General features: G+C 48.8%; 1 protein-coding gene across 2 annotated transcripts in view; it reads right to left on the bottom strand.

Annotated features, from left to right (window-relative positions):
- Positions 1-12325, bottom strand: part of LOC143943111 (putative N-acetylated-alpha-linked acidic dipeptidase) — a 232883-nt gene that overhangs the window by 69839 nt on the left and 150719 nt on the right. For both annotated transcript variants that reach the window (XM_077464673.1, XM_077464672.1), the window contains one exon: positions 1539-1602. In XM_077464673.1, coding sequence (XP_077320799.1) covers positions 1539-1602 — 64 coding nt within the window. The remainder of the gene's footprint in view (positions 1-1538; positions 1603-12325) is intronic.

Here is a 12325-nt window from a genome sequence, read left to right as displayed (position 1 = left end):
TGAAAGAAAACACTTGACAGAGGATCAATATGAAACAGCAAGTGCAATGCAATTGTATCCACTGGTCAATTTATTGCATTGCACCGTACATGGTTTTGTTCTAGAAAAACACAAAAAGTAAATTCACTAACCTTTATTACATGCAATGTTAGTGTTGTGTCGCCTATTTAAATTTATTGCATGAGATAATTTAGGAGACAATTCATTATGGAATATGAAAATATGGAATATGGAAGAAGGCTTAATGGCCTTTTTTTTATTTAATCTGGAGGAAGGGCTATGTCCACCTTGCATGCCTGAGCTCAGGGCAGATCGTTTTTTTTGCCCCATACACACGATCGGACTTTCCGACAACAAAACCATGGATTCTTGTTCAAAGGATTTGGGCTCCAACTTGTCTTGCATACACACGGTCACACAAATGTTTGCCAACAATTACAAACGTAGTGACATACAAGACGTACATGATATCTCCATTACGAACGCTAGTTTTACAAGACCAAGCGCTTCAAGCATGCGTGGATTTTTGTGCAACAGACTTACAGCGTACACATGATCAGACATTCCAACAACAAACATTTGTTGGCAGAAAATTTGAGAACCTGCTAGCCAACATTTGTTGCCAGAAAGCCCGACAACAAATGTCAGATGGAGCATACACTCGGTCGGACTTTCCGTCAACAAGCTCACATCCAACATTTGTTGTCAGAAAATCAGATCGCGTGTGCGCAGCATTAGGAAGTAAATGCTACATTAATTATCTGCCCTTACTCAAGATGCCACAGCTAGAAATGCTAGGTGGTATTTTTCAAACTGGTTTCTCAACAAAATAAAGCTTGGAGACATGGAAGGATGGGTGAGTTTGCTTTGAATATTTACAAATTAAATAGCTTTTTCAGTTTGTGCACTTGGATACAGTTTAGTTCTGCTTTAACCTGTGTTACACATACTTCTATGAACCTTGTCACATATAAGGGGTATTTTAGATTTTGACATTTTTGAATCAATTGAATTTACTAAAGGAAAACCACATTCACTGTTAAAATTTAAAATTTTCAATCCTGCTCCTTTCAGCTCTTTTTGTCACTATGGTTGAAAATGTTAATTAATTTGACCCCATTAGCTATTAGACAATCAAATGAACATTCTGACAATGAATATGTTCAAATTAATTACACTGGTGTATGACCAGTTTAACTTTTGCTGCCTCGGTAAAATGTTGTAATAAAAAGAGGGATGGCAGAATGGATAAAAATAGACCCGGCAGTCTATGGAAAGTAGTCACACACACAACAAGGTCAGAAAATAATGTCTAAATAGACGTAAATCTCTGGTGTCAAACCTTCCTTGACTCACCTAGCCTTCATGTCTGTATCCAGAATCTAAAAGCTAGTGAAAAAAATATTCTGCCAGTATTCCTATTCCTTCACCTGGGATTATGCAGACAGTTATAAAAGATCAAGTTACATTTTTTACTGTGTTTGGTAAAATCACTATAAAAAAAAGTAAAATTACATCTATTACCCTCCCATGATTACCTTCCACAGCAATATCCACATTTAGGTAGGCCACAGTTCGGGATCCTAAAACTTTTTCCATTTCCTGCGGAATGTAAAATACAGTTATTCTAATCCGTCTACACACACACATAATAAATAGGAAGAAAATACGATACAAAACAGGGACTGGTGTCTTTTAGCCCTGAGACCTTAGCCCTGGTAGTTTTTGTCTTGTGACTGTTCCATTTCAGCACTGATAGTTCTGGAGATTTATAAGGTTAGTACAAATGTTTAGAGGTAAAATTTAAGTTGGGGATTGGGTTAAACGTTAGAGTTGTGTTAACAGTATGGTCAAAGGCTAAAGGGTTATTTTTTCTTCAAAATTTTTTTTTTTATTGAAAACTATTTTTGACATTTTTACCAAAAGAAACAAAGTATTACAATGAGTAACATGGTACAAAAATGAACAATTACGGGAGACAAGGCAAATCTTTTGCCCTTCTTTTTTTCTTCTTCTCTCTCTCTCTCTCTCCCTTAAACCACCCCCTCCACTTCCCTCTCCTTCCTTTTCTACCACTCTTTTCAACTCACCCCTTTATTCTACTTCCCTTCCATCTTTCCTCTTTTAGCTTGGTTATGAGGAATCTAACTTAGTTTGATCCTTGGGCAAGTTGGATGCTTCTCTTGATGAAAAAAGTGATTTTTTTGGCCACGCTGACTTTTTGTTCTTGTAATATCTGATTGTTGCGTTTGATATATCTGTGATTATATCATAAGCAGGTCTGCTTGGACCATTTACCTTGTAAATTGACATTGGTATTTTCAATAAAGTATTTATAGAAAAAAAAAAAAAACAGTTACATAAGCAATGTGGTTTAGCTGGGTAGGGTAGGTAGGGTAGGGTAGGATAGGATGTTTTATCATCCTAGAAGTAAGTTGAGCAGTCAGCGATAGACCTTGTAATGGAGTGCATCTGTCCTGGGTGGGGGGAGAGCAGCACACAAACCATAACCCTTCCCCGTCAGGCTCTCCAGATAAGGTCCATCTGAGTGGCATGTATAGTGTAATCCGAAATTGAAGGGTTATTATTAGGGTCAGCATTTAGGAGGCATATTTATCTTAACTGTTAGGTTACGTTGTAGGGTTCATGTTAATGGTTAGAGATTATAATTAATTGCCAGGAGTTAATATTAAGTGTTGAGTAGGGGTAATGGTTAAGTGCTGATTTTATATGTTAGGCCGCGTACACACGGGCGGACTGTTCGCCCAACTTTGTTTGTCAAACAGTTTCGGCAAACAGTCCGCTCAAAATTAGCATGGACGGACATGGTCACACACGGCACTTTTTGAGCGGACTGTTTCAGCGAACTGTTTGACAAACAGTTCGCTCAACTTTTGAAATGAACGGACTCGCCCACGTAAGGCGGAGGCAAATCCGCCCATTTCGAGCGCGTGTACAGGTAGGCGGGGCCCGCGAAGGAGACGTCGCGGGCTCCGCCGCCTGGAATGGACTTAAAGGGGAACCCCAACGCCGAAAAAAATCGGCGTGGGGGTCCCCCCAAAGTCCACAACACACCCTTGTCCGAGCACGCTACCCGGCCGGCCAGGAAAGGGGGGCGAGCGAGCGCGCCACCCCCTCCTGAGCCGTACCAGGCCGCGTGCCTTCAACATGGGGGGGTGCCTTGGGGAAGGGGGGGCCGCGCGGCCCCCCCACCCCAAAGCACCTTGTCCCCATGTTGATGAGGACAAGGGCCTCTTCCCGACAACCCTGGCCGTTGGTTGTCGGGGTCTGCGGGCGGGGGGCTTATCGGAATCCGGGAGCCCCCTTTAAGAAGGGGGCCCCCGGATACCGGCCCCCCACCCTATGTGAATGAGTATGGGGTACAATGTACCCCTACCCATTCACCTGTGAAATAAAGTACAAAAAAAAACACAACACAGAGAAAAAATATTTTATTGCACAGCTCCGGGGGTCTTCCGTCTTCGGGGGTCTTCTCGCCGGACTCCTCCGCTATCTTCGTGTAGCTCTTTTACTAGCGGAGGAGCCCGGCTTTCTTCCTCCCCGCCGCCGGCCTCTTCTCCCGACTTTGGGGGTCTTGTCCCCCTCTTCGGTTCTTCTGCCGGGCCACCGCGCCTTCTTATAGCTCTTTTACAGGCGGTGGCCCGGTCTTCTGTCGCCGCTGCCTTCCGTTCTTCTGTCGCCGCCTTCGGTTCTTCTGCCGGGCCACCGCGCCTTCTTGTAGCTCTTTTACAGGCGGTGGCCCGGTCTTCTGTCGCTGTCGCCGTCGCCGCCTTCCGTTCTTCTTCTTCTTCTTGTTCTTCTTCTTCTTCCCCAGGAGATGTTGACACGTCGCTCTCTCCAGCCGGAATGCCAGAGCCGCGCTGTGCGGTCACTTATATAATGACAATGGGGCGGTGTCACATGGTATATGTCACATGGGTTGGTCACATGGGTTGATGTCACATGGGGACTATGACATCGTAAGGGGGCGGGGTCACCATGTGACCAACCCATGTGACATATACCATGTGACACTGCCCCATTGTCACTATATAAGTGACCGCACAGCGCGGCTCTGGTACGGCTCAGGAGGGGGGCGCGCTCGCTCGCCCCCCTTTCCTGGCCTGCCGGGTAGCGTGCTCGGACAAGGGTCTGTTGTGGACTTTGGGGTAACCCCCACGCCGATTTTTTTCGGCGTTGGGGTTCCCCTTTAAGCCCATTCCAGGCGGCGGAGCCCGCGACGTCTCCGTCGCGGGCCCCGCCTACCTTCACACGCGCTCGAAATGAGCAGACTCCTCCGAGCGGGAACAGTTTGCTCATTTCGAAAGTAGCCTACACACGGGCGGACTGTTCGCTCAAACACAGTTTCAGCGGACAGTTTTTCGGAATTTCCGAAAGACTTTGTCCGTCAAACTGTCCGCTGAAACTGTCCGCTGAAAGCCAACACACGAGCGGACTGTCCGCCCAAACACTGTTCAGCGGACAAGGTTGGGCGAACAGTCCGCCCGTGTGTACGCGGCCTCAGGTTAAGTGCGTCAGTAATGGGTAAAATATCAGCTATAGGGTGGCCACAGGCAATGCTGATATCTTTGTATTCTATCTGCCTTTTTTGGGAATTTAAGCTGAATTCTGGGTTAAAAGTCTCTTTTATAAAGCTCTTTGGCCTGTGGTCACAAGGTTACATTATTACATACAATGCAGGACCAATAGTTTTGCATTGGGCAGGAGGACAGCGAGAGCATGTCTACAATTTGAAGTGTCAGAGAGAAGAGTGCTAGAAGCCTACCAGAGGGAGGGATACAGTAAATTTTACAGTCCATTTTCCTATCATTAGCATTAACATGCATTTACCCCTTGCAGTGCGGGTAGGTGTGCAGCTTATAGGACTTAAATGAATATTTGGAGAAAGCTGTGATCTTTTGCATCTGGCTCCACAAATCAATCTTTTGCAACCAAACACTGCATTATGTGTAACACAATTAATGCCATGGGATTATGGCTTACATGGTTTGTAGTTGCAGATGTCCAAAAAATATCCTGGTTTCTCCTTACACTTTAGCACATTTCATAATGAGGATACTAGTGTTTAGTTGTTCTGTAGGACTGATGTAGTTACTAAAAGTGTTTATTTTACGAAAGTTGTATTAGGAAGAAAACAATGTTACAGTATGAGCCCAAAGCTTACGTGATTCATATTACATAGAATCAAAATGCATGTAGATAGCAAACGTTTGAGTACAATAAACATCAGTTTACAAGTACATGCTATACCAGAAGGTACAAAACATTAGATCATGTTGCAAATGGAATTAATAAACCATCAAGCCTGGGAAACAACCAGAGGGTCTATGTCACACGATATTGACTGTTAAATATAGAAGAAAGAAAAATGTGCATGTGTAGCATCTGATAGAGGGAACTGTAAGCTTTTGAAATGAGAAAGGTAAAAGAAAGGAGTAGAGAAAGGAAAGAACAGAGAAAGAAGGGGGGGGGGGCATGGGGAAGATGGGGAAGGGGCAAGATAAAAGAAGCATTGAGGGAACTATTATGCCATGTACACACGACCAGACTCTCTGGCAGACTAGGTCCGACGGACTTTCGGCTGACTTCTGATGGACTTTCCGAACGGACTTGGCCACACACAATCACATCAAAGTCTGATGGATTCGACTGTGATGACGTATGACCAGACTAGAATAAGGAAGTTCATAGCCAGTAGCCAATAACTGCCCTAGCATCGGTTTTCGTCCATCGGACTAGCATACAGACAAAAAGATTTTTCAACTGGACTCGAGTCCATCAGAAAGATTTGAACCATGTTCTAAATCTAAAGTCCGTCTGATTTTTCATCAGCAAAGGTCTGATGAACCACACACATGGTCGAATTGACCAACAGATTCGTTCCGTCTGACCTTTGCTGTTGAAAAGTCTGGCCATTTGTACACGGCATAGGAAGGCATTGCAGGCCAGGGAAGGTAAGGAGGAAAGGAGAGGGAAGGAGGCAAAGGGGGCGGGGAGGAAGAAGGGAGAGGTATACTAGAACTGTTTGTTACAGCTTTTAACATTTAAACTGGCAGTACATGGATCAAAATTTAGCATGTAAGCTGGTTGAAATAGCCAGTTAGGTGCTGTCCCAGATGGGAGGGTAGAAGTCAATGCCTTTCCCAGTTCTTTGGTCTTTTGTTGTTTTTTCTGGGTCTGATCCACTGGTTCTGTGTAGTATAATAGGGACAGTGGTCCGTACCCATGGGAGCTCAGAGTCTGGGACTGGAGCACTCAGAGCCCAGGATTAGAGAGCCGGGAGATCCAAAGAGGTTCAGGGATCACACCAGGCCCCATGTTCCTAAGGGAATGAGACAGAGAATAACACCCACGAGGAGCAGAACAATGTCGCTCATCACTATCTGGATGTAAAGTCATCAGAACCCAGGGTTCACCTCAAAGACATCAGACACTGGAAGAATTCCTCTGACGAACTATTACACAAACAATACCTTTGCAGAAATGCCAGGGCAGTATATTTTTCAACGTTGGACTTTGTAATTGCCTTTTTACACTTTTCCAAGCAAAGCTTTCTGAAACATTTTCCTTGCCTGTTATGAAGTTACAAGCAATACGCAAGTAACCAGCACTAATAGTTTACAGAGTGGGTATTAAACACACTGGGGTAAAGTTGGAGCTGTGTAAAGACGCAAGTGGTTACTTTAGGTAACGGAAGATTAAGAACAGCCTGTCAGTAGCATGTACCTGTTATAGGCGGAATGGCCTTTAGCAGCGAGGGATATGTTGTGAGCACTCCTTCTGCCAGTGGTCTTTCTCCCATAGCTTTGAGAGTGGATTTGCATTGCAGAGGTTCCCATCCTGTACAGAGGTACAGAAGTTCAAAAGCCAAGTTAAGTGCACGTGTGGAGCGCGCCCAAGGTGCACAGTGGAGCCCACTCCGCTACTGGGGAATGGTAGTGGAAAACACTGTAAGGCTCAGGGTTTCCCTCCTAAATGCAAGTTATAGAGAAGGTGTGCTTTGCCAGGGCCGTCTTTAGCGCAGGGCAAACGGGGCACCTGCCCTGGGCCCAATGTTTGTAGGGGGGCCCGCACTGCTACCCGCGAATTGGGGCCCCAATAAAGGTTTTGCAGAGTGCACAGAGGACACGGGAGGCTGTATTCCCGTGCTAGCCAGCTGAGAGGGGGCGGGGCCGGGAGCTCCACTGACGCTCTGACCCCGCCCCGTGCAGCCTGTATGCTCGGAACAGAGCGGCTGTAGTTAGAGCAGTGATCGGAGTGGGAGCGTCAGTGGACCTCTATTCTCCAGCCAGTATAGAGGGGGTGGGGCCAGGAGCTCCACTGACACTCCCACTCCAATCACTGGCTCTCACTCCAGCCGCTCTGTTCCGAGCATACAGGCTGCACGGGGGCGGAGTCAGAGTGTCAGTGGAGCTCCCAACCCCGCCCCCTCTCAGCTGCGTAGTGCGGGAATACAACCTCCCGTGTCCTCTGTGCACTCTGAAAAACCTTCATCGGGGCCCCAATTCACGGATAACGGGCCCCCCCTACAAAGCATGAGTGGAGCTCCCGGCTGTTATAGTGAGATCAGAGAATGGAAGCCCCGCCCACATACCTCTAAATGTATGTAGTGAGTTTGGCTGCCCAGGTATGTCCTTGCACCCATAAAATGCCTGACTGCTTAAACCCTGAGCTGTGTTATTCAACTGTCAAGCTGTGCGTTGCTGAAAGTTCTCTGACCATCACCTGTAGTATGTCCGCAGTCTCTGATTGTCTCCTGCAGTATGTCCGCAGTCTTTGATTGTCTCCTGCAGTATGTCCGCAGTCTCTGATTGTATCCTGCAGCACAGTAGGTCCGCAGTCTTTGATTGTCTCCTGCAGTATGTCCGCAGTCTTTGATTGTCTCCTGCAGTATGTCCGCAGTCTCTGATTGTCTCCTGCAGTATGTCCCCAGTCTCTGATTGTCTCCTGCAGTATGTCCGCAGTCTCTTATTGTCTCCTGCAGTATGTCCGCAGTCTCTGATTGTCTCCTGCAGTATGTCCGCAGTCTCTGATTGTCTCCTGCAGTATGTCCGCAATCTCTGATTGTCTCCTGCAGTATGTCCACAATCTCTGATTGTCTCCTACAGTATGTCCGCAGTCTCTTATTGTCTCCTGCAGTATGTCCCCAGTCTCTGATTGTCTCCTGCAGTATGTCCCCAGTCTCTGATTATCTCCTGCAGTATGTCTGCAGTCTCTGAACCTCTCCTGTAGTGATGGACGAACTTCCGACGGGACGTTTCGCGAACGCGAAACGCGAACGGGCACAAACGTTCGCGAAAACGACCGTTCGCCGCGGGCTCCATTGACTTCAATGGGAGGCGAATTTCGCAAACCTTTAGGTCGAATTTGCGGCCACGGGGTAATTATTAGGGGGTAGCACGTAGTCCCACCACCTGGACAATAGCATAATACATGTATGAGGTGAATTTGGGATCGATAACTACAAGCATTTTTTTTTTATTTGGGAAATTGTTCTGACAATTCAGGACTATGGAGCTAATGAAGGCAATGGAGGAGAGGGAAGGTCAGGGACCAGGGTAGGCAAACAAGAGGGTGCAGGAGATACAGAGCACTGACAGCAGCACCGTAATACAGAGCACTGACATCAGCACCGTGACATACAGCGCTGACAGCAGCTCCGTGACATACAGCGCTGACAGCAGCTCCGTGACATACAGCGCTGACAGCAGCTCCGTGACATACAGCGCTGACAGCAGCTCCGTGACATACAGCGCTGACAGCAGCTCCGTGACATACAGCGCTGACAGCAGCACCGTGACATACAGCGCTGACAGCAGCTCCGTGACATACAGCGCTGACAGCAGCTCCGTGACATACAGCGCTGACAGCAGCTCCGTGACATACAGCACTGACAGCAGCTCCGTGACATACAGCGCTGACAGCAGCTCCGTGACATACAGCGCTGACAGCAGCACCGTGACATACAGCGCTGACAGCAGCTCCGTGACATACAGCGCTGACAGCAGCTCCGTGACATACAGCGCTGACAGCAGCTCCGTGACATACAGCACTGACAGCAGCTCCGTGACATACAGCGCTGACAGCAGCTCCGTGACATACAGCGCTGACAGCAGCACCGTGACATACAGCGCTGACAGCAGCTCCGTGACATACAGCGCTGACAGCAGCTCCGTGACATACAGCGCTGACAGCAGCTCCGTGACATACAGCGCTGACAGCAGCTCCGTGACATACAGCGCTGACAGCAGCTCCGTGACATACAGCGCTGACAGCAGCTCCGTGACATACAGCGCTGACAGCAGCTCCGTGACATACAGCGCTGACAGCAGCACCGTAAGCAGCCCCAGGAGGAAGTCAGCACAGCACAGGGATGGTGTGATCCCCTCATAATAAGAACCCCCAGGAGGAAGTCAGCACAGCACAGGGATGGTGGGAGCCCCTCATAATAAGAACACCCAGGAGGAAGTCAGCACAGCACAGGGATGGTGGGAACCCCTCATAATAAGCAGCCCCAGTAGAAATATGACACCGCTCAACCTCTTCAAAGAGGAGGGTAGGGGCATATAGTACGGTGTGCTTTTTTGGGTCAGGGAAGTGAGCCAAATGAATTAAGAAGGTCTGTGTGCTTGATTCCAAAAATTGTTTATAGACATATACATGGTCTACTGATCACATGTGTTGAATTCCTCCGAGATCCATGCCTCATTCATTTTTAGAAATGTGAGGTAGTTAACACTGTGGTGAGCTAGGCGAGTACGCTTATCGGTCACAATCCCCCCTGCTGCGCTGAACGTCCTTTCGGACAGGACACTGGATGAGGGGCAAGCCAACAGTTCGATTGCAAATTGGGCAAGCTCTGGCCAGAGGTCAAGCCTGCCCACCCAGTAGTCTAGGGGTTCATCACTCCTCAGAGCGTCCACATCGGCCGTTAACCCAATGTAGTCGGACACCTGACGGTCTAGGCGTTCCCTGATGCTGGATCCGGATGACACCTGTCGATGGGTCGGCTGAAAGAATGACCTCATATCCGAAGTCACCAACACATCTTCAAACCGGCCTCTTCTTGCAGGCGCTGTTGGATTGGTACCCGCAAATCCTTCTCTGGGAGTGGGAATTGCTCCTCTGCCAGCGCACGCAAAAGCAGAATGCAGCATTTCTCGAAGCAAGGCCTGGAAGTGCTGCATTCTGACAGCCCTCTGCGACGGCGGTAACATTTCCGCCATTTTGTGTTTGTACCGGGGGTCTAAGTACGTTGCCACCCAGTACTGGTCCTTGACCCTCATGCTTTTTATACGGGGGTCCCTATTAAAACACTGGAGCATGAAGGCCCCCATTTGCACTAAAGTGGAAGCGGTGTGGTGGCCTGGCTCCTGCTCATCATCCAGGATAATGTCGTCCTCTTCATTCTCCTCTCCCCATCCTCGCACAACAGGGATCCCAGAAAGGTTTAAAGCATGCTCTTCTTGCTCCTGCTCATCCGCCCCGGCACCATCCTCCTCTGACTCCTCATCAGACTCCTGTTGTTGACTTGTCTCAGATAGAGTAGCCCCCCCTGGGAATTCATCCAGCATTGCGACTTCCTCATCTTCCCGCTCCTGCTCCTCCACAGCCTGATCAATGACACGACGCAATGCACGCTCCAGAAAGAAGGCATAAGGTACCATGTCACTGATGGCGCCATGGCTGCGACTGACCAGTTTGGTGATCTCCTCAAATGGCCGCAGAAGTCTGCATGTGTCGCGCATGAGCAGCCACTGGCGCGGTGAAAAAAAACCCAGCTCCCCAGAACCGTTTCTTTCGCAGAGTTCATACAGGTAGACGTTAACTGCACGTTTCTGCTGGAGCAGCCTATCAAGCATATAGAAGGTTGAGTTCCATCGCGTCGGGCAATCGCAAATAAGACGTCTGACCGGCAGATGGTGTCGCCGCTGAATGTCAGCAAGGCGAGCCATGGCCGTGTAAGATCTTCTGAAATGGGCCGAGATTTTCCTTGCCTGCCGCAAGATGTCCTGGACCCCAGGGTATTTGACAAGGAATCGCTGCACGACCAAGTTTAAGACGTGTGCCATGCACGGCACGTGCGTGATTTTGCCCTGTTTCAATGCGCTAAGCAGATTGGCACCGTTGTCACACACCACTTTACCAACTGTCAAATTGAGCGGTGTTAGCCACTCATCTGCCTGTGAACGCAAAGCTGAAAGGAGTGCCGGGCCAGTGTGGCTCTTTGCTTCCAGGCACAACAGACGCAGCACGGCATGGCAACGTCTCACCTGGCATGTGGAATAGGTTCTGGGGAGCTTGGGCGGTGCAGTGGAAGAGACGCTAGCAGCGGAAAAGGAGGAGGCAGCTGAGGAGGAGAGGGAGGAGGATGGAGTAGGAGGAGGAGAAGAAGAGTCAGGCCTGCATGCAATCCGTGGCGGTAAAACCAAATCTACACGGGTGCCACGGGTTACATGCTTGACGGCCGTCAGAAGGTTCACCCAGTGGGCAGTAAAACTGATATACCTTCCCTGCCCGTGTTTGCTAGACCACGTGTCTGTGGTCAGATGTATCTTGGCACCGACACTGTGTGCCAGAGATACATTCACTTGCCGCTGAACATGGCCATATAGCTCTGGGATGCCCTTCTCTGAGAAATACTTCCTTCCTGGGACCTTCCATTGTGGTGTTCCAATGGCCACAAATTTGCGAAAGGCCTCCGAGTCCACCAGTTTATATGGCAGTAGTTGGCGGGCTATGAGTTCTGACAAGCCAGCCGCCAACCGTTGGGCAAGAGGGTTATCCGGCGTCATCATTTTTTTACGCTCAAACATTAGGCCCACGGAAGCCTGCCTTTTTGCAGAAAAATGTGAGCTTGGCGTGATGGAAGGTGGAGTGGAGGACAATTGTGAGGAGAGAGGAGAAGGAGAAGTAGAAGACGAGGCTGGACGGTGAGAGCCTGCAGTGTGGCTTTGTGTGTTCCGTTGCTCCCACTGGGCTCGGTGATGGCTGCTCATGTGCCTTCTTAAGGCGGTCGTCCCTAGGTGAGTATTGGGCTTACCGCGACTAACGCGTTGACTGCAAAGATTGCAGATGGCAACGCTATTGTCAGCAGCGGACACGTTAAAAAAAGCCCACACTGCGGAGCCATGTGCCGGTGTCCTGGGAGCGCCAGATGTGACCGTACATGGTCGATGACTCGCTCCTGATACATTTGCAGTCTGCTTTGTCCCTGCTGTGCAATGTAAGTCATTGCTGCTTCTCCTCCCTATCTGCTGGTCCATATCTCCCTCTGAACTCCCCTCCTCTTCCTCTCTTGTGG

The sequence above is a fragment of the Lithobates pipiens genome, unplaced genomic scaffold (assembly GCF_037356315.1).
Source record: "Lithobates pipiens isolate NorthernLeopardFrog02 unplaced genomic scaffold, aLitPip1_a1.2 Scaffold_30, whole genome shotgun sequence".
NCBI lineage: Eukaryota > Metazoa > Chordata > Amphibia > Anura > Ranidae > Lithobates > Lithobates pipiens.
Note: the sequence above shows the minus strand (reverse complement) of the source record. Positions and strands in the feature narration are given on the sequence as shown.